The sequence below is a fragment of the Ptychodera flava genome, chromosome 9 (genome assembly GCF_041260155.1).
Source record: "Ptychodera flava strain L36383 chromosome 9, AS_Pfla_20210202, whole genome shotgun sequence".
Lineage (NCBI taxonomy): Eukaryota > Metazoa > Hemichordata > Enteropneusta > Ptychoderidae > Ptychodera > Ptychodera flava.
This window is the reverse complement of record NC_091936.1, coordinates 7,841,002-7,863,353: the sequence shown is the minus strand read 5'-3', so window position 1 is coordinate 7,863,353 and position 22,352 is coordinate 7,841,002. Positions and strand designations below refer to the sequence as shown.

At 36.8% G+C, this 22,352-nt stretch overlaps 1 protein-coding gene and 1 long non-coding RNA gene across 3 annotated transcripts in view; one reads left to right on the top strand and one right to left on the bottom strand.

Moving 5' to 3' along the window:
• Nucleotides 1-22,352, bottom strand: part of LOC139139579 (uncharacterized) — a 78,035-nt gene that overhangs the window by 36,000 nt on the left and 19,683 nt on the right. The window lies entirely within an intron of this gene.
• LOC139139907 (uncharacterized) lies at nucleotides 143-9,126 on the top strand. 2 transcript variants are annotated; one of them, XM_070708869.1, is made up of 5 exons: nucleotides 143-395; nucleotides 3,227-3,302; nucleotides 4,647-4,743; nucleotides 6,577-7,711; nucleotides 8,834-9,126. In XM_070708869.1, the coding sequence occupies exons 1-5, from the start codon at nucleotides 233-235 to the stop codon at nucleotides 9,109-9,111; spliced, it is 1,749 nt and encodes a 582-aa protein (XP_070564970.1). In that variant the 5' UTR covers nucleotides 143-232; the 3' UTR covers nucleotides 9,112-9,126. The 2 variants fall into 2 exon arrangements, with proteins under 2 accessions (XP_070564970.1, XP_070564971.1); XM_070708870.1 differs by having other exon boundaries at nucleotides 327-395; nucleotides 4,654-4,743.

Here is a 22,352-nt window from a genome sequence, read left to right as displayed (position 1 = left end):
TGAAAAAGTGTATTTTTTTACCAAAGGAAATTTTCGGGCAAAAATGCTGTATTGTTTAAATAATGTCAAGAGAGGATGGTAGGTCACAAAAAATTACACAATGGATAAATTTCTTACTGGATGAAAGAAAACTGCTTGAGTCTACGCTAAAACGGGGTAACTTAAGGAGACTTGAGGTCAAGTGCCACACTTCCTGTGCGTGATTTTTGAGGTGTTGACAACTTTTCCAGAAATGTCAGAATCATATATCCGTGGTTCATGGCCGAGAAAATGTGGGCATTGCTCGAAGTTCTTAGAAAAGTCCGCGTATTACACACACAGGAGAAGTTATTTCGATCGGTACGGTTACTGGGTAGACGAGAATGGAAAACGGGCCGTGCAGAGTGGTAAAGCAGGTGAGAACGATCCCCCCTTTCATTACCAAAATTATTGTAGTGCGTGGTTACGCCATGGTCACGTGACCTTTATGTACCAGAAACAAATTAAGTATTTGCCTTATTTTCCACGTTTCATTTTTATGCAATATTCCATTGCACGGAAATCTTTCGTAGATCACCTTCCTCATTCAGTGATTCACGTTCGTAGATCAAAACTTGGGTGCAGTTGGCCCTGCGTCCGCGTCCGATGCTGCGTGTTCTGGCCTATGCTGGCTGTGTTCACAAATAACGGAAAATGGGGGGCGGGGGGGGGGGGGGGAGCTGTAGGAATCGCTGTTTGGAAATCTTACTTTTCCACATTCCTCCTCGATACCCTCAAAATGTTCAAGTCCCCCAGGTTATATGGTACAAAATTTCCAAGCCCCTCCCCCCGAAAAAAAATATAGCCACATATTTATAAGGGATACATCAAAGCAACACTAAACATATTGGCAGTTCTATTCACAGATGTTCAACACTACTTATTATTAGCAATAATTCCTAAGGCAAGTTCTTAAATTGATTCACATTTCAAGATATCAGTGGACTTCCGATCTTGCCATGAAGAGCACATAAAACGATTGTCATTAGAGAGTATTGTACACAAATTATGAATTCGTAGCTACATCAGATGCTATTTATAAGTTTTAAAATGATGACAATACTAGGAGGTGAAAATATTCCATCAAATAAACGTTTGAATCTCTGAAAATTTTGGTGTAGGAAAGGTAAATTAGGTAAAATTAAATAGTTCCATATACTTACTCATTTTTTCATTTAAATTAGGGTCAAATCCCCCCCCCCCATTCCTCCAGGCTCCCCTTCCCCCACTTTTTTGTGATTGCAGCCTTAGACAGTTTTAGGCTGCATAATGCTTGGACACACTCACACAGCATTGTACACAGGGCTAGGGTGATGTCATTATGAGAAGCCAAAGTTACGTATATGTACATGTGATGATGTGACGTGACATCAGACTGAGATGACAAACAATGCAAACGTAGATGAATAATTATGTGTTTATGTCCGCTGTATATTTAATTTATTGATCTACTTATTGTTGCACCACTTTCTGTAGGTTTCTATCCCCCTTACGAAAAAATAGTCTGTAGATATTCTATTGAACTCTGATATTCTATAGAAATTCTGTATATTTTATGGAAATCTGATGGAAATATGCTTCTATTGAAATTCAATTGAAAATTTTCAATACAATTCTGTAGAAAAATTTAAATTTTATAGAATTTTAATGTGTATAGAAACTTTAAATTCTATTGAAGTTTGCTGACAATTTTCTGTAGAAAATCTGCAGAAATTAAACATATTTTTATGGAATTTTTCGGTTCCATAGCTTTTGTGGAAATTTTTTTCTGTTTTTTTTTCCCACAGTTTACACTGTTTCAGACTTAAGTTCATGTTTTGCATGTTGGCATGAGCTTTGATAAGAACTCAGTGACATATATATAGCTGGTTTCAATATGGAAACGGTAGTGACATTTACCTATGGAGAGTTCTAAGCACATTCTCGTGTACCCTTTAATTCTGAAAAGCTATTTTCATTTACACACACGTGCCAGGAAATGTATACAGTTTCAATTGTACCTTGCCATTGCTTTGTAGATTTCATGACTGTACACAGACCAACCAGACTCTCTTTGTTCGATGCTAGGTCAAGTGAGCTGACCTGTGCCATTCCTTTGTTATGCAAATAGTTTCCTGCCTTTACAATGGGCTGATTACATAATAGTGTAGCCACGCATTATTCATTTGAACTTGAGGCAGTCAACAGTGCACATGGCTCTTATGAAAAGTACTAAAGTTCAACTCCAAATTCCATGGAAAATTAGGATCCAAGGTCCATTAGCAAGATTCTAACAGTGTTATGGAGAAGGGAGCTCACTAATATGTCACAACTGTAAGGATCCACATTGCAGCATCAACTGAAATTTACGTGAGTTAAGATACACAACACTTTAATTATGCACTTGGCTGAGGTCAAAACTGCTAGACTGGAGAGGTAGGCCTTGCATTCATATGTGTAGGTTGCTTTATATTTTGTAGTCCCTGTATGTTTCATCAAGTTTTGATCGATTGTTAATCATAATTCTTTTAGAAATAAACTACATGTTTATAATTTACTTGCTGACTGATTTTTCGTGAGTTTTGCAGTAATTCATTGCATTGGTATCTATGGCAATATCATAAGGTGGTATTCCTTACTTAATAAAAGTTTAACACATATTGTTGTCATACTTTCTAAGAGATTGAACTCGTATAAGACAAACAAACTTCTGTAAAAGAGTGCAGAAATTAAATATAGTTCTACAGAAATTCTACATAAAAATTCTGTAGAATGTGGTAGAAATTCAATATAGTGCTACAGATATACTGTAGAACGTGTATTGAATTTACATAGAAATTCTGTAAATTCTACAGAAAAGATACAGAAATTCTGTTGAATTTCTACAGAAAAAGGGGGCCAAAACTCAATTTAACTCCGTTAATTTCGATATAGGTTCAGTGGAATTTCTGTAGAAATTCTATATCACTTAAATTGAATTTTGTCATCAATTTCAATAGAATTTCTACAGACAATTTTCATAAGGGCCTTGCTAGCCCTGACCATGGTCCCTCAACTTTTGTGGAGGGACTGTGCATGAATCAACCAACAAACAAACAAACTGAAAGGTAAACATTGAAACAGCCTGTACAACTTATGCAAGCGGAACAAAGTACCCCAACAAAAAATGCACATATTTGATTGTACATGCATGTAAACAAAAACTTTCTTGCCATGGTTTCAATTTCAGACATATTTGAACAGAGACCAGATGATGTTGTGATCCATTACAATGACAATGGTGAACCATTATCAGAAACAAAAAGGTAAGACTTGTAATGAACAAACTTGAATTCTTGAATAATAAAGTAATGGTGGCATGCATATGTTTGAAAATTTGGATGCACATCTACTTTTCTCACAACATACACATACACTGGAAATTTTGTCTCGGTTTCCAATTGTCCATCAACATGGCGAGGTACATTGTAATTAAATATACCTCACCAAAAATTATATACACAATGTTTTGATGTGGAATAATGTTAAAATATGCCAGCCATCACAATAGAAAATGATAACTAATCAATCACTTTCACTCAACACTTGACAACAAATTATTGAAAAACTGGATCACAAGCAATTTATTGCCTGATTGCTAGCTGATGTATAATGACACAATAAGAAATACTCATAATAGATGTACATAAATTTCTTCTGATCTACCAGATAAAGCAAAAACTTCAGCAGTGTTATGTGAAAAATCTGTACATCAACCACAATATTAGCTGACTAGTAGATATGTGTGTGCAGAACACTCATTGCCATCTCTTGTTTAGGTCTTTTCTGTTGATAAAATCATGGGTATAGAAGCATAAAAAGAGGGTGTTTTCATGAGCAGGACAAGGCTTTTCTGATAAACAAAAGTCAGACCAAGCAAACCAACTGTAGTTTACATGTGTATCTGAGTTGCATTATCTCAAAGTAAAATAACGGCAATCCAGGAGTCTTTATGTAGTGAACATGTACGTAATCTCTTGATGAAGTGTTTTAAATTCACAAAACAATTTGATTCGTAAACTTGAATCAAGTTCATTGATTGGAAATGTGTAGTGACATGTTGAATTAGTTGATCATATCTGAATTTTGCTGAAAATACTGCAGTTTTAGAAATTAATTGTCATTCACTTGCTTTTACATGGTTAAATTCAATATACCCAGTAGTATTAACGCTGTGGCATGCAGTGTAAGTGACAATGACATTGTGCTTATACAGCTATTATTCAGATGGTGGTAATTTTTACCTTTCATATGTAATATGTTTACATTGTTTATGGCAATTGACGTTATTTTGTAAGCTAGCAAACATGTCTGTCTGTCTTGAAAACCTCAGCAACTACCATCTTGGTATATGGTGTGTAGGTGCATCACAGGATGGAGATGTAAATTGGTTCAAATGAATATGCCAGTGTCAAAAATATGCAAATGTTGTGAACAATGCAAAATCATTCTTTTAGGCAATTTTTTGTCACGTTAACTCTCAATTATATATGAAGTGCAGTGTTCAGATCTCACACTGGTAGATTGCAAGCAGAAACACAGTTTTAAGTGGGACAGTCATCACAACTTTTTTATGGCTATACTCAAAACTATCATACATCTTTTTCTAGTTTACAGAAAGAATTTGAAGAAAGTGATTTAAGTGATTTATGTACAAGTGAAAGCGATCAAGATGATGGCTCCATGGGAGGAACTGTAAATAACAAAGTAAGTCTAATCACACTGAAGGATTTGTGTCATATTTGTAGTTTTAAAAAGTAGGTTAGTTTTTTCCACATTCTGTCTATTCTAGTCCTAGCAAATTTATTTACACCTTTGTGTTGTTTTAAACAATGTGTTCAAAATTATGTGTACTGTCAATAATAATATGTCTCAGATTTTTGAAAGAGGGGTATTTTCCACAGTCATCAATCCATGTGTTCATCTCACACAATTTAATTGGTTGGTCAATTTAAATCAGTAATTTCCAGTCTGAACACTTTGGCAAAAAAAGTCAGAGATAACCCATTTTTTTGCAAAAGGGTAGCTGTTCTGGGCATACAGGAAATACAGAAATGATGCTGTTTTACTTACACGGGAAGTTACAGGACTGTGGGTGCACAATAGGGGATTACTGATGACAGAGCCTCTTGCATACACTTGGCGGGAGTTTTTGAATTCTTATAGCACCACTGTGACTGTATGAGAAATTTGAATAATCATGATGGGCACTTTTGTGACGTATGCAAAGAGGGGTCAAATGATCATACAGGGAACCCCTTTTGAAACATATGTGCACTCCAACAACCAACGGAACATTTTTTGTTTATTTTAAACTTTTTTTGTTTAAATCCAGTTAAGTTGCTATATATTCACAGACATCATATGCAAGATTCAATGACAATTAACGCCTGATACCTGTACTGGCAACATTATGGGATTCTGGGACCAAACACCACACGTCCGATCAGTAGCTTGGCTTTTTTACATTTGCATAGATTTAGTATAATCCAGCTTTTATTGGGAAGTTCCTAATTTTGTGACCAATGTAGAGTACAAAAAATCACCCACAATTCTCTTTGATTTGTATCATTGACCGTTACTTTTCTAATAACTTTTTCAGTTTGCATATAAACAATGTGTAGCATCAGAATAATTGTTAAATAATATATACTAAATGTACGTTTAGATACCGGTATTTCAGTGAAAATTTCAAAACAACCACTAAACAATCATAAAGTCACATTCTTTAGTTACTACAAATGCCATGCTTTTTGGGCAGCAAGTAATGACGAACTGAAGGGGTCATTCTCTGATCTGAGAAAACTTCACATGCAAATTCCTTGTTCACTTCCTTTGGAAAAAATCAAGATCCTTTTGTTTCATAAAATAGGTGCAACGAGTCTCCCCACTTTCTCCCTACTTTCCAGCATCACATTATTCTGACACAATCAGAGGAAAGTTGTACAAAAATGCTATCTCCTCTCAATAATGCATAATATTCCACATCATTTAAAATCAGAATTGAGAAGAATGATGTGCTTAAAAAAGTGCGTTTTCAAAATTTTGACAACTAGTCTGAGAATTTGTCAACACATGGGAGATATGGGAGACTTCACTGAGGAATCTCCAAGGACACAAACCATAATGAATTATGAGAAATCTACAGTACAGTGCAGTGCTCCCTGTAGTTTAAAGGAGGAACTCAGATATAAAATACTGCTAGATAGGCAAGGACTTTAGTTGAATCCTGTTTGCAGAGTCTTAAAGAGCCCCAAAATGAAACTCCTAAATAACAATTGAGAAGATAAGAAAATTGTGATAACTGTTGTCTGTCTTTGCTCATACCATCAGAGATCCAGACATGTAACAAATTGTTTGCCTATGTATACATATAGCTCTTAAGCTTTGATGACATTTGCTTGCAGTGTGTGAAGGAAAAAGAACACTCAAACAAGATGGGATATTTTTTCATTTGAGTAGTGGTTTTACTATTTCTCTGCATTTCAATTTTACAAAAGTGTAGTCATCTGGCTAATCACTTGTAATTATATTTTCTAGTGTGTGAGTAGTGATGATGACAGCTGCAAAGTGTTCAATGAAGAAAGTGAATATGAAGATGCCAATGAAGTTGAAGATAACACCGAAGTCTGGAAAGATGATGACATATCTGAAGTTGCAGAATTGAATGAATCTGTGGATGAAACCAATACTGAAGAACATGACGACATACATATCCAGCATTCTTCCCTGATGACTGCAATGTTCCTGTTTATTCTTTTATGGCAAAAGATATACAATGTTTCAGACAGAGGTATTCAGCGCCTTGTGACATTTTTGAAACTACTGTTAGCAACAATAGCCATGGTGTTCAAAGTTGACAGTTTGGTAAACTTTAGCAAGAATTTACCAAGTACACTTTACACCATTCGCAAGTTTCTTAGGCTTAATCGAGATGATTTTACTCAGTATGTTGTTTGTGTAACATGTCACAGTATCTACCACTTTGAAAACTGCTACAAAACCCTATCCACTGGCAAGAAAGTATCACTTAAGTGTTCGCACATTGAATTTCCGCAACATCCTCATCGATCCAAGCGCAGACCATGTGGAGAAGCTCTACTGAAGAAAGTGAAAGGACAAAATGGACAGGAATATCTCTACCCAAAGAAGGTGTACTGCTACCGCAAATTGATAACATCCTTGAAAACATTTGTCACCAGACCAGGATTTGTGGATGCGTGCAACAAATGGAAAACAAGAAATAGTCAAGATAACTACATGGGTGACATCTATGATGGCCAAGTTTGGAAAGACTTTGAAAGTCAAGGATATTTCAAGAGCAAGTTTAATTTATGCTTAACACTAAATGTTGATTGGTTTCAACCATATGAACATACACCACATTCTGTCGGTGCTTTGTACTTAGTAATCAACAACCTCCCAAGACAAGAACGATTCATGCCAGAGAACCTTATACTGGTTGGCTTGCTACCTGGACCAAATGAACCCAAAAAAAATATAAATTCATATCTCGAGCCCTTGGTCAACGAATTGCAGGAACTTGCAGTAGGAGTGAAGATGAAAGATAATTCGAAGCTAGGAAACATTTACAGAGCGTTACTCATGTGCATAGCGAGTGATATACCAGCAACTCGAAAATGTGGTGGATTTGTTGGACATGGAGCTTTCAGAGGTAAATATGCTATATTTGTAGGTGTGTTGAAGTACAAAAAGGATACTGTAAAATCATTAACAATTCTCCTTGTATTTTGCTATTTCTATGTTTAGGCTTAAACTGTAAAACTAAATCCCAGTGGAGATGGGAAATTACAATAGATATCATTGTATTTTTGCCAAATCTATCAAGTTGAAACCTTGTGAAAATGCTTCAATCTTCAAAACAGTGACAATTAAACGCCAGTGAAAATTAATGATTTTAAAGAATAATGAGGTCAGAAATCTGTTCCTTTGACTCATTCTCATGCCATTGCACAATAATATGTTTATGCATTACACAGGCAAAGTTGGGTTCTTCATTTCTTTTGCAAAAACATTTTCACTTGGCTTAGGGTGGCATTTTCATTTATTTTTCACATCGCAAGGCCAAAAAAATATAGCTCTGTCTGTAGTCAGAGGAGGAAGAAAGGAATAAAAAATACTGATTCACCAACTTGGCAATTTTTGCTGAAACTAGGAAATGATACAATGCCATACATATGTATATTTCCCTACCAGAACGCTGAGTCTGTCACAAATAAAGAATATTTTTTTCTGAGAATCTCAGCGATGCCAGAATACAGGGTCATGTCGCTGTGACAGTGAGAAACAAACTAGACAACCTGTATTTACATTGTTCTTCCCCAACCACATAGCAGTGATCAACGCAAAGATGATGGTACACCCTAAAACCAAACAAATTTGATTGCTTTAACTTTTGATGAATCCTTTAGTTTTGTATTGTGTTGTCAGGGGTGAGCAAAAAAATTTTGAGTCAGTAGCCCCCTGGGCTAGTAGCCAAAACAATTTTTGCCCAGCCTTAGGTTTCACTAGCCTACCAATGCCAGTGACTAGTTAAATTTTGTGAAATTTATGGTTTCACTGCCTGCTTCTCAACTGCAAAATGTGAGGGAAAAAGAAATTGTTTTTGGTATGAAGATTTTTGCCTGAATTAATGAAACTTGTAAGTCTGCTGCTACCAAATAAGCAGACTTGCCTGCCATGTTAATATTTTCATAGAAGTTAGTCTGAGCCTTTTTTTCTTTGTTGCTGTTAAGAATGTGGTTGACACGTTGTATCGTTTTTCTCTCAAATTTAGGATGCAGCAAGTGTTTACAAACATTTTCAAGGGAAGCATTTGGTGAGAAGGCAGACTACAGCGACTTCCATGTAGAGGACTACCCAATCCGTAGTGACATGGATCACAAGAGTTATGCATACCAGTGTTTGAATGCAAAGACTCCTGCAGAGCAAGCAGTCACAGAGAGGGAGTATGGAGCAAGGTGGACTCAACTGAACTTTTTGAACTACTTTCAACCAGTGCGTTTCCATGTTGTGGACCCCCCCGTACGAAGCTACCAGGTTGTGACAAGATAATGGTGCAAGTTTGCAACATTATTTGTCTTACAACTTTGTTACAAGGAGGTTACTAGAATGGTATTCAAGGTTGGTATTCATTGTTGACATGGGAATGGCTAGAACTGGTGCCAACTTTGTCAGAAGCTTGTAGACTTTACCCTGTCTGAACCTTGGAGACTCCCCCTTATCGCTTATGGCAATCTTTGTACATAGATTGGATAATGTTACATAACAGCTTTACATATCCTACTCCCCCCCCCCCCCCTTTCCATTAATTTGGGGATAATACCAATATTCCTGCAAGCATTTTAGCAGTATATTGAACCATCACAAGTGCATCCTCATCTTCTTTCCTTTACCAAACTGTAGTGATGGTTATACTTGCACATTAATACTGCACAGGTGTATGCATAAGTATGTTTGAAAAGTCTTACCACTTAGGGACAGTGTCACTCATACATTCCACAACAGTCAAGTACAAGTTCTTAATCATGAACCAGATAAAACCTAATGTAGGATGAAAGAACTTATTTATTTCTAAAATGAAAAGGAAATAGCAGTGTACGTGAATAACACTACAAAAATGAGAGACAAGCTTATATTGAAATTGAAATAACTTTTGTAAATTGTCCATCCTTACAATATGCTCAAAAGTGAAGGATATTCAGGACCAACTTGTCAATACATGAAAAAACCTGACATACTTTCCTTTTACACATGATAAATATATATGTATGAATGAAGTTCATTATAAAGTGAAGGATAGGTTTATATTGATTACATCATGGAAATGTAAAAATTATTGTTAATAGGAAAGGTTAATCATACTTGTCTCGTTTTTGAAACACGAGTTTGGTAACAGCAATTACATTTTGTGAATGTAAAACGCCCAATGTATAAAAATTATGAAGCCTTCTTCATCATAAAAATTACTATAATTTAGGTATTTGTTGCATGCACTTGTTTCTATGTTCCTGGTAAAATTTGAGATGCCTCTATTTCATAATTATATTAATTTTAGAAATTAAACTCAGAATTCTAACTATCAATGTCATACAGTTCTCAACATTAGGTTGAACTATATTAGGTTGGTCTTTGGATCAGATTCTTAATATCTTACTATCATATCATTGTCAGCTACAAAAATATTTCTTCATGTAAACTATGCAACTGCAATATCAAAAATTTGTGGCAGTATAACTGTAATGTAAATACCTTTGCAAATAAAAAAATGAATACAAAGCATAAAAACAGTGCTTTTCTCGTTAGTTAAAAAACCTATCATTACAAAGCAACTCATTTAAGTCTAAGTAAGCTAGAAGTTATTATGACAGCACAAAATTGTAGACAAAAACAGTGAATTATGCAAAGCAAGCACATATTGTGCCAGTGATGTAGCTTGTCATGATTGAAGTCAAATTGACTGAAATAAAACACACGGTACAGTAGCGTCAAAAGTCCCCATAGATCTACAAATTACTGAAATTTTTCCTCAGTGGAATTATGGCTCGAATTTATCTGTTTTTCTCTTTCTGCATTGTCTTGCTTGAGCACATTAATCGTTGATGACATCGTTGAAATTTGGTACACTGAGTCTGTCAGTTTGATATTTTTTGTGGATGAAAGCTGAAACGACAGAAATTTGGAACGTAAATGATGAGTAATAAAACCTTTGTCCAGTGCAGGAGTACAAGGAAGAACCTCTGCTTTTTCATCTTGACTACAGCCACCGTTTGTTTAAAATTTGAAAATAGTTGAACTTACTATGCCTATTAATATTCATACATTGCATTAGAACCCCACGAAATTGGTCCCCTTGTCTAGATCTACATGTACAATGACCCTGATTGATACAAAATTTTGTTTGATCAATAAAGCAGCTGTTATTGATGAACATAAATTAAAAGTTGCAATATACATACCATTTATCGATCCTGTTATTTCAACTTTTAAACCATGATATCCAGAATTCTGCCACTGCCTATCCTTAGTGGTGGCTGCAGTATTTCTTTCAAAGGCGTTTGCGATGTGGTGACTTGCACTGTTTCTTGGGCTTCATGATTTTACTTTGGCCTTTTGCACTCCATTTCTTACCAGTTTTCACAGGCAGTGTGATTCCTTGATTGGTGTATTACTGGTTTGGTTTTGGTGACCTTCGACCTCTGCCCATGTGTGACATTGATTCATTGCTGTTTGAGGTTGCCTCATTCAGAGTTTTCCTGTCTCCTGAAAAAAATTGAAATCATGCATGAAACATAAAACCTTGATAATTTAAAAAAAACAGTCTTCAAGTGTCAGAGTCCTAAAATTTTTTGCAGTGGAAAGAATTTACAATACAACTAGCAGTCCCCATGGTAATTAAATGAGCACAATTTTTTGGTCAGGTTTTCACAAACAACCACGCATATTTAAACCAACCTTCCCTCTAGGTCTTCATAGTGTTGCAATAATATACACAGTCTGAAAGATTTTTAATTACTACCAAGATTATTTATTTTCAAAATTCATCATGGCTCAATTGGTTTTTTATTAAAAAATAAAGACAGAGCATTTTTCACAAGTTAACAAAAATGATAAATAGAAATCTTTTTTCTTTGAAGTTTACAATAGTAAGCTGACAGTCATTTCACTTCACAACTGTAGACGAGCAGTCATAAATGCAAGGTTAGTTTGTAGGTGACTGTTACATAATACCGGGTGGATATGCCTTCTCAGATTTGGAAGGAGATAATTCCTCACCTCACAAAGTACCGTACAATGGTATAAATTACGTTGAGAAATATATAATTCACTCATGACGTGCAGAAAGTTTTCTGCATGATGAAATTTTGAAGACACACAACCATACTACTTAACGCAACATTCAGAAAATATGAAAGAAATGATCATGCTTGAAATGTAGAGAATTGTAAGCTGACCTTCACAATGATCTGATGTTACTGAAGCCCTACAACCACTGTCAATAGGTGAAAATGTACATGGGATTTTATTCCCGTTCATTATCGAGTGTAATGTATTTAACACAAGACTGCACTGCTCTTGCACTGCCAACCTGAGGTTTTCGGAAATACTGGGCACAGAATATGATTATAGAGACACTGCATGATCACTGATGGGGTCAATTGTTGTTTAATTCATTTGATTAAATGTGTAAACAGTTCTCCAAAACCCAGCCAATACTGCAACCTTAAAGCTATCTCTATAAAGGGAAATTGCAGAAGACAACACTTACCTAATTTCTTTGCTATGGCGCGAAAATAACGCTGTTTAAATTACCACCAAACTTCCATGCGATGCTGTACCGGTATTTTTCCCCGACCTTTATACATTTGTCCTCAGTGACAATGATGAAAGAAACAGTCTGAATACTCCATGTTTCTTCAATTCACCAATACACGAGAGCAAACTTGTTCAAAGCCAAATAAATATCAGTCAATGAGAAAATATTATCAAATTATAACAATGAAGTAGTATTTAACGCAGCAGAGCCTAGATGTAGTATATTTCAACGGTAACTTTGTTCAGTTCATATATTTGATTTGCCACCAAAGATAGCAGAGCACATCACGTGTTTCATTTGGACCAATCAGTAAGAAACATTCATATGATTGCTGATGTCATCCAGATTGATCAGGTTGATTGTAGTTGTTTTGTTCATGTACCGGTAGTTGATTTGGCACCAGAGATAACAGGCATATCACATGTTTCATTCGGGCCAATCAGTAAGAAACATTCACATGATGTATGACATCATCGGGCCACTGGACTTTTAGTCTTGAATTTGATGTAAACAATAATGGCAGTCTGCAGGTCTCATGTTGTAGAAGTTGCTTTGGTCAGGTGTGGTGTTTTTCTTCCAGTATCTTCAAATTACTGTGACAAGTGTAACATTGGTGAATGTAGCTATAAAATGTAAACTTTGCTGTGGTTGAAACACATTTGTTATTCCCGTCAGTGGTATAAGGTAAAAGTGTATGTTATGTAAACAGGTGCAGATGAGCCCCGATCAGCTTAGAAGTAAATTTCCAAATACATGTGAAAGGGACTTGAACAGCCAAGTTTTGTAAAACTAATGAATCTGTATTGAAGGTAGCAATCATCTGAATGGAGTTTAAATGCCTTAAAATATGGTTCAGTATTAAAATACCCCTGTTCAAAATATAACAAAAAGATCTCAAAATATTTCTGTAGCATGACAGTCAATTTTATGTTTCTGAAAAAAAATACATTTTTTGATAAAAATAATTTGCTGCAACTATAGGTTAATGAATATCACTGGATAAAAAGTGAACTGTTACTTCGTAATAAGTATTTTTTTTTTGCTTAAAATGTAATTGTGTTTGTTACAAAAGACAGAATATTTCAGAAATTAGAAAAAACTACAAACAATTGTTTTCCAATTGAAATATCTCAGTATCAATGTTGTCATGATTAACATTTTGCCAGCTCACTGGTAATCTTATATTATGGACTTACTACAAGGCTCACACATCCTTATGTAATCTCTATACGCCCTGCCTGAATATCATACAAGCAAGATGGACTTTGTACAAGGATTGCACAAGGTAGCCAGATTCTTGTAGATATCATGTGAGGGTTGTTACAAAGATGGGCAACTTCTAAGTCAGTATCAGGCAGGTTTATCAAGGATGTCACAAAGTCTACACTACGTTGCAGTTTGTTTGGGCAACCTTGTAGCTTTCGTACGGGCTATGCACAACTTGCTGCTTGGAACTGCCAAACACGTAATCAAGACATGGAAGGAACTTAAAATAATAAATGATGAAAAAATGGCCACAATCCAAGACAGAGTAGACAGTATAAGAGTGCCAACAAATATCGGACGCATTCCAAATAAGATAGCATCTGGTTTCTCTGGTTTCACGGCTGATCAGTGGAAGAACTGGGTTTGTGTGTTTTCCAGCTTTGCTCTGAAAGATGTCATTCCTGGTGAACACTTTGAGTGCTGGCAACTATTTGTGGAAGCTTGTCGGCTGATCTGTGTCAGAAAGATATCATTTGAAGATATGAATAAAGCACATGAACTACTGATTGACTTCTGTAAAACTTTTACATCACTTTATGGTAAAGACAAATGTACAATGAACATGCATCTGCATATGCATTTGATGGAGTCCATTTCAAATTTTGGGCCAGTCTATGGATTTTGGTGTTTTAGCTTTGAACGATTCAATGGCATCCTTGGTTCTTATCCCAACAATAACCATTCCATAACAGTTCAATTAATGCGTAAGTTTCTTCAGGGTCAACAGGTGTCTGATGCCAGTTTTCCTAGAGAATTCAGTGAAATGCAGAAATTGCTTGATTATGATAGATGTAGGGGTACATTATCTGAAACACATGTGAAGGAACCTGACCATTCTGTGTATTTGAACTGCACAACAGATGATATTAGTATTTGTACTTTCACAGAAGACCTTAATGTAGTAACATTACCACCAGTGTGTACATATGATTTTGATGAATATGATGCATGGTCACTTCATGAGATGTATGCTAAGTTGTATCCATTGCATCGTTGTGTGGTATTACAACTTGCAGAGTGTTATAAGAGAGTTAAATTTTTTAACAATGTATACTGTACTAATTATTCTAGAGGTGAGACTTCATCATGTATATATGCAAAGTGGGTTGGTGATGAGTATTTGAATGGAGCACTCCAAATAGATATGGGTGCACAGCCTAGGCCAGGGATCATTACCAAAATTGTCAGAAGTGAGGTCATGTTGTGTGACACTGCTAACAAGAGGCAAAGGAAATCACACATCCTTGCACAAGTTTTGTGGTTTAAAAAGCATCCCATGCATGCTTATTATGGTATACATGCCCAAGTTTGGGGCACAGATTTTGAATCTGTTGAAGGGGCTTCGTTCATTCCAATACAGCGTCTTATGGGGTATTGCATTTCAGTGAGACACAAAATAAAGTTCAATTACTGTCGATCACAAGGTGAACATGTCACCGTCATTGTGCCACTCGCCCCAGTACATCAGTAGGACAGTTAAAGTCAAGTTTTCTGAATTTTTTTGTGTAATTCGTTCCTTCATACCCAGTGTGCCTATCGGTCAATTGGCTCAGGGCTGGACTTTGTCTATGCATAGAGCCATAATTCAAAACAATTCTATCACAGATTTTGTCTAGTTGTCTGTACAAATGTGTGTATACATGTATGTATATGTATGATAACTAATGGTTCTATTGTAATTACATTGGTTTGATGTCTTTAAACTGAATAAAGAAATCATTTGAAATCAATTTGTTAAAGCATTGTCTGTCTGTGTGTGTATGCTTGTAGTCACTGATAGTTTGGTTCTACAATTTTACAAGCGAGGGAAAATCACAATTTTACCCATTGGAGGGGGTTTCATGGGACAGATGAGTTTCCATACTCTACCTTGGCTGGAGGTTAAATTGATCAAAGTACAAGAAGGCCAAATGCAAGTATGAATTTTAGAGGGTATGTGCATTTCAGTAACTTAGCCAATTATGAACAGCTTTGAAATCACCCAGTGGACTTTAAATTAACCCGTTCATATTTTTGGTCTTATTTGATGCATTACTTTTGTCATGAAGAGGTTTCCTTTGGAAGCACTTTCATTGTTGGCTACACCTTAGAGAAAACAGAGATTTTATTTGTCAGGACGGTGTAGTCATTAGTGAAGGCTCTGGATGTGATCTGGGGAGAGAGTGCTTTCCGGGTAAAGTTGAAGACTCTTTGGCCAACTTCTGCTGAGACCCATATCATGGGCAAGTGATAATTAAAGCACACATATAATACTAACACAGGTTATTCAATTTAATTTTACTACAACCATAATTATGGAAGATGTGAAAATGCAACTAACATGTAGGTCGAACGTGGCGATCCTCTCTGCTACCTCCATGCTACAACTTTACTACGTATACCAAATAACTCAAGTTTTCTATATTACCCCGATAACACACTACAAACCACTGTTGTCGTATTCGGGCAGACTGTGAATTTGATTGCTACGGTACGCCAGACAGTGGGGGATTTGACAATGTCGGAAAATATATTGTTTTGCGACAATAACATTGTGCTTGCAATGTTCAGTTCTGTATCAGTCTCCTTATGCAGAATCTAGCATTAGAATGGATCGATTTTGGTGATAGAATATTACAATAATTGTCATCTAGTGAGTGTTCCCCTGCTAATTGTAACGTGACCGTGTCAGGCCTGACAATGACTACAACTCTCTATCACTTCAAATGATTTTGATTTACATGTACTCACACATGTCGGGAAAAAATGTACGTAGTAGAGCCACAGTCCCTCTACCAGAGCCGTTCATTCTCACGTTTTCAAACTGACTCCATTTTTTGGCTTTGGTTTTCATTTGTGAGTTTAAATGGTTTATCAGACAGTAATGCTGTCGCTGCAAGATTTTAGTAGCGAGATTTCCAGTGACGTAGGAAAAATACGCATAACAAAAGCGGATATTTGTAGTGCCATCGAAATCACGGGATCTATACCGAGCATGGATAAATTGCCAACGACATTAATGACACACGTCGCCACTATTAGAAATGAATGCATAATTTCTGATCAAACAGCTCTGCCAAAACGACTGCTAGGTCCCATGGCCCTTTGAAAGCTTAAAATAATTACGACTTTGAAAAGTTGGACACCCAATGTTGCTAAAGACGATCAGTTCATGGTACCGTAAAACCTTAAAAGACGTAGAATTTTTGCGACACTTGGACCTACGGTGTAGGATGACAATGAGTTTTCCATGCCTGTCGTAAAATGGTACCTTTCAAAACAATTTGCAGCCCTTCTCCCAGCTCTGCATCTGGTGTATAATATAAAAGGACGGATCGTGCACCTTGACGTAACTGTTGCAATAAGTTCGCTTTGTTTTATGAAATGTAAAATTGTTATCATGTCGATATATCGTGGTAGCAATCGGCCTTGTGGACTTTGGTTGAAGAATAACTAGTGTTTTCTCTGCATGTTATTGAAAAGGGCATTTGTGCCCCATTCATCAAAACTAGGGGGCAGTCACTGCGGACGTTGATTTTACCTTCCTAGGAAGTGCTTACCAGATATCATTATCATCGGAGACGATTTTTAGATACTATATTTCTATACAAATGTTCAGTTGCGTCGTCTATGTCTCATGCAGCACCCGTGCTAACATCGACGTCATGATGCTCGCAGGTACTTTCCATCTTCTGTCGATTTGTCACACACATGTTTCCAGATTCAGAATTTGAGTATATTTTCCCTTGGACACGATTTGATCCTAATTCGGGGGTTTAAATTCATGAAAATATGCGCCGCCCGAATGGGTCACTTTTTCAAGAAAAAATCCCTAAATATGGTTCGATTTTTTATCCGAAATAACCCTACACATTGATCGATAACAAAGCAAATGTCCCATGCTCAGGCTGAGGCGAAAATCTTCTTATGCAACAGAATAAAGGTGAAAATTCCCCGTTTCTGTCAAGCAAATCCCTAAAAATGGGACGAATTATTTTGGATATACATGGGTTGTTTTCGACTAAAATTGCACGTAACACCGGGGGTCCCCGTATGAAAAAATATCAGGAGTACCCGTCCCGGGCACCGATCAAACAACTGTATTTATTGTGATCGAGATCGATCGTCTAAAGCTGTAATTTTCCATAATTTTATCATTGATGCTCTGTTTCAAGTTCACCCGCATATATGTGGACATCTTTGCTTGCTATGTTTTCTGCGCGATTTCCGCGGTCAGTAACCATCGGCCGTGGTTCAAAACGACGGAGGTAAAGAATACGTTCATGTTTAAAACCAAACATGTTTGTGTTTGACAGGTTTTTCATATATATATATATATATATATATATATATATATATATATATATATATATATATATATATATATAAATTGTATGAAAAATCAAAGTTTACGATACTTGTCCTTTTAAAAGTATTAATTCATATATTTCATGAATGCAAAAGAGGCCTCATTTACGCATATTTGTTGTTTGAAAAAATGTTGAAAGTTGGCCGATATGCTATGAAAATTTTGGTGGGAGACCACTGCTTGTCCTTTTCCGTACATCGGTATAAACAAAATACCCTGTATTTGTCCCTTTTCTACACATTACTATAAAAAGACAGTGATTCATGCTTTCATAAATACTTTTATTCGTGCAAGAACCCATTACTGTTTCAAGGGAGATATTCAGTCGCCCTTCTACCACTCGCGCAACTATTTTTGGAGAGTAGCTCGCCACCCATTTTCAAATCACATGCCCTGCTGTATGTATACGATTATACACAGTCAATAGAAAGTACATGTAGAGTTTAAATCCGCGTTGAGACAAATTTTCTCGCTGATCATCATCCACCTGTACCCAGTGCTTGAGCGTCTCTCTCTCTCTCTCTCTCTCTCTCTCTCTCTCTCTCTCTCCGATATATTTACCTGCGATTTGCCAAGTACATGTCTAATATCGTCTAGTATTGATATTAGAGTCCCGAAATCACCGATATGTATCGAGTAATGAATATCGGCGATTTTGATGACCCGGTCCATAAAGACATAGGGCAAGTCATTCTAATGCCTCATATTAGAGTCCCCAAATACAGTAACCGATATCTATCGAGTAATGATATCGGCGATTTTGATGACCCGGTCCATAAAGACATAGGGCAAGTCATTCTAATGCCTTTTGGTATAGTATCGATATTAGAGTCCCCAAATACAGTAACCGATATCTATCGGGTATATCGACGATTTAGCCGAGGTGTGCCTTGTGCGCAAGGTACGAAGCAAGTTATTATAGTATCGTCTCTAGTATGGATATTAGAGTCCCAAAATCGGTAATATTTATTGGGGAAATATCGGCAATTTCGCAGAGCCAGGCTCTTTGTATAGTACACAGTCCCTGTGTATAGTATCATCTCGATACTGGAGTTCCGTATTTGCCGAGTAATATGTTGTAAATATCGATCTGCGATTTCACAGACCCGGTTTGCCGAGAAATAAAATCATCAAGTCATTGGTCTAGTATGAATATCACAGTCCCGAAATCGCCGATAGTTATCGGGTGAATACTGGCGATTTCGCAGACACGGTCTCGAAATAAGAGACTCTTTGTGTTGTATTGTCTAGTACCGACACGAGAGTCCAAAAATCGCCTTTAGTTATCGAGTAATTATCGGCGATTTTAGATCCGGCCCGTCGAGACATACCGTCATTCTTGTATCGTACACGTCTAGTATAGTATCGATATGAGCCCCGAAATCACCAATATTTACCGGGTAAATATCGGTGACTTTGCCAACTCTGTGTGCAAGGTATCAAGCAAGTCATTCTAGTATCGTCTAGTATGGATATTAGAGTCCTGAAATCGGCAATATTTTATCGGGGCAATATCGGCGATTTCGCAGACCCGGCCTGTCGAGATATTCCCTTTGTCACAGTGTAGACTTATCGTCTTATGCTAGACTCCCGAATTCGCTTAGTAATAATTTGTAAACATCGATTGGCCATTTCAAAGACCCGGCGTGCGGAGACATATGGCAAGTCATTCGTCCAGTATGCAGAGTATGGATACTAGAGTCCCGAAATCGCCGATAGTTATCGGGTAAATATCGGCGATTTCGCCGACTCTAATATGTGCCAAGATAGAAGCAAGTCATTCCAGTATATCGATACCAGAGCTCCGAAATCGCCGATCCGCTTACCCAGATCGTTATTGTATTTTTCTCCTTGTCTGTGTATCAATAAAGTCTGTTAATATGTATAACAGATATATGTGGGACTTCAAACCTTGATACCAGACAGTAAATATCTGATATTTAAAATTTGCTTATAGTCACCTTGAAAGTATTTGAGTAAAATTGAGTGGAGTTTATTAAGACGTTTTTCTTTGTTTGCGGCATCTACTACTACCTCCATGTTTGCTGTTTAGTTTAGACTTGTCCAACTCTGACAAGCTTACGTAATCAATCACGATGTGTGCATAAAGCTTGCTAATCGCCAGGCGTGACTTAAAGGTATGGCTATCGGTGGCGCCGCAGTGTCCGCCTTTTCTGGACGGCTAGTATCCAGATGTGCAATCATGGGGCATATTATCAGCTACTGTTTCCATTTCACATATAGCTCACAGTCTGCCGATCTGTGTCCCGAATGTCAGGAGAAACACGCTCGAAAATGGGTAAATGTAATCATAGCCCTGATATCGTGGCCGTGGAACTAAGCCCTTAACTATACCATTATTTTGGGGGGCGACCGAGTGGTATGAGGGACTGCTACTTGACCACTAATCGCCCGCTAATTTCCTTGTACCTCTGCAGTCACATTGCAATGAGTTATTTGTCAAGCCGTTAGAACTTTCTAGTGTTCATGCAAATGTGTTCTGTTTTTCTCAGCACCTCAAAAGGGTTTGCACAGAGACTAGGGGACTAGGTTACGTACTCAGTCAATAAATCCTTCGTTCAATCTTGAGGTGAAACTGTTTCTTAGTACATACATACGTTTTGGATTTCCTATTAATTACTCCAAAAACTTACTCATTTCACACCAGAAAGAGTTAGGCGTTATTCTAAAGCAGAAATCATTTCAATTGATTCCGTTTCGACATGGCTGCACAGACAGCCCTCGCTCGCCTCCAAAATATGATGGTACAGTCTGCGGGCTCATCTCTGGACCGATGGTCGACAAGTCCTAATTACATGATAAACAATGCAGGCTGCGCGTGTGCGTTATGTAAATTGAAAGCTGGTGTACATCCTGACGACTTGAACACCCAACAGTAAACAGTGGTAGCAAGCAAAGTCCATGATTTACGGCTTCTGTACTTCATTTTAGCTACATCATGGAGGTTTTTCTCATACCTCGAGGGCTACATTTAGCGCAAGGAAAGTAAAAACAGTTGTACTGACTTTTACAAATGTAATGACATACAAACAAAATGGTACACTGCCTTGCATAATTACACAGATCGATCTTCACACAAGCATAAAACCAGCGTGATTGCCGCTGATGTTCGAAATGTGACAAATGATCAGGCACAGATCGTTGAAAACAAAAACTGATAGTTATTCAGAACGCGATCATTGGTGGTTACCCCGGGTGATTACCATGACATGAAACACCGGCCGGTCAACTTCCTTCCTATTGTGAACGTTTTGATCACAAATTTGTACACATCCAACTTAACGAAGAATGCTACCCCAAAACAAGCATTTGAAAACTTGTTCTTGACAATTTTCATAGACCGGACTACCCATTACAATCGTACTTAATCTTTTTTCAGCAACTCCGAGTCAATTCTTCTTCCCACTGTTTTCATATTACAAGCACGGTTACTCCGTGCATGGAGGTACCTGCAGTGGTTACAACTCCATGCTCTGTCACTGTGTAACAACCGTGTATTTTATCCAAAACAAGCGATACATATCACTCGTTGAACGGATTGTGTTTGGTTTTTGAGCAGTTTGGCAATCATTGATCACTTTTATGCTATGATCCTTTCTGTCTTCAGGCTTCGCCAAGATAAGTCTGCACACGCCTTGCGAATGTTCAATTCACTGCAAAACACCAAGCCATGTGGCCTAACGGTCCACGCCGGTTTTTCTTGGACTAAGAAATTCATGACAAATATATGCATAATACATGGTAAATTCAAGCCATGCGAATACATTCCAAATACAGGAATGAATACGGATGAATTTACACCATAGAAATCCATGGTAAATACATGATTGATACATGGTGTATTTGTAATCTGTATAAATCATTATTTACCTGTATTTATAGTGTATTTGTAAGAGTGCATATACAGGTAAATACAGGCAAAAATACAGGGTCTGTATTTTTGTTTTCTGTATTAATCTATATTGTCCTTTATTTGCATGTATTTACCCTAAATACAGGTTAAAATACATGCCCGTATTGGCCTGTATTATAGCGTTTTCACCCAGTGTCTATTTATTTGACCACCCTATCATGACAAACTATTATGAGCAATTTCTTTTAGATAACATAAATGGTGGTTCAGAATGTATCAAAGTTGGGATTCAGGAAAGTTGCCTTTACATGTTTTAATCCTCAATTCACTATGAACTGTCAAAAAAAGTTGAACTTTCTGATAATTCCACACCAAAATTATTTTGGCTTTGATGATTTCCTAATTAATTCAATTATTTAAAATCATATTAATTATTTTTTCCGGGTGAATTGATAGGGTTTATACAGTACAAGAATTACATACAATGTAAG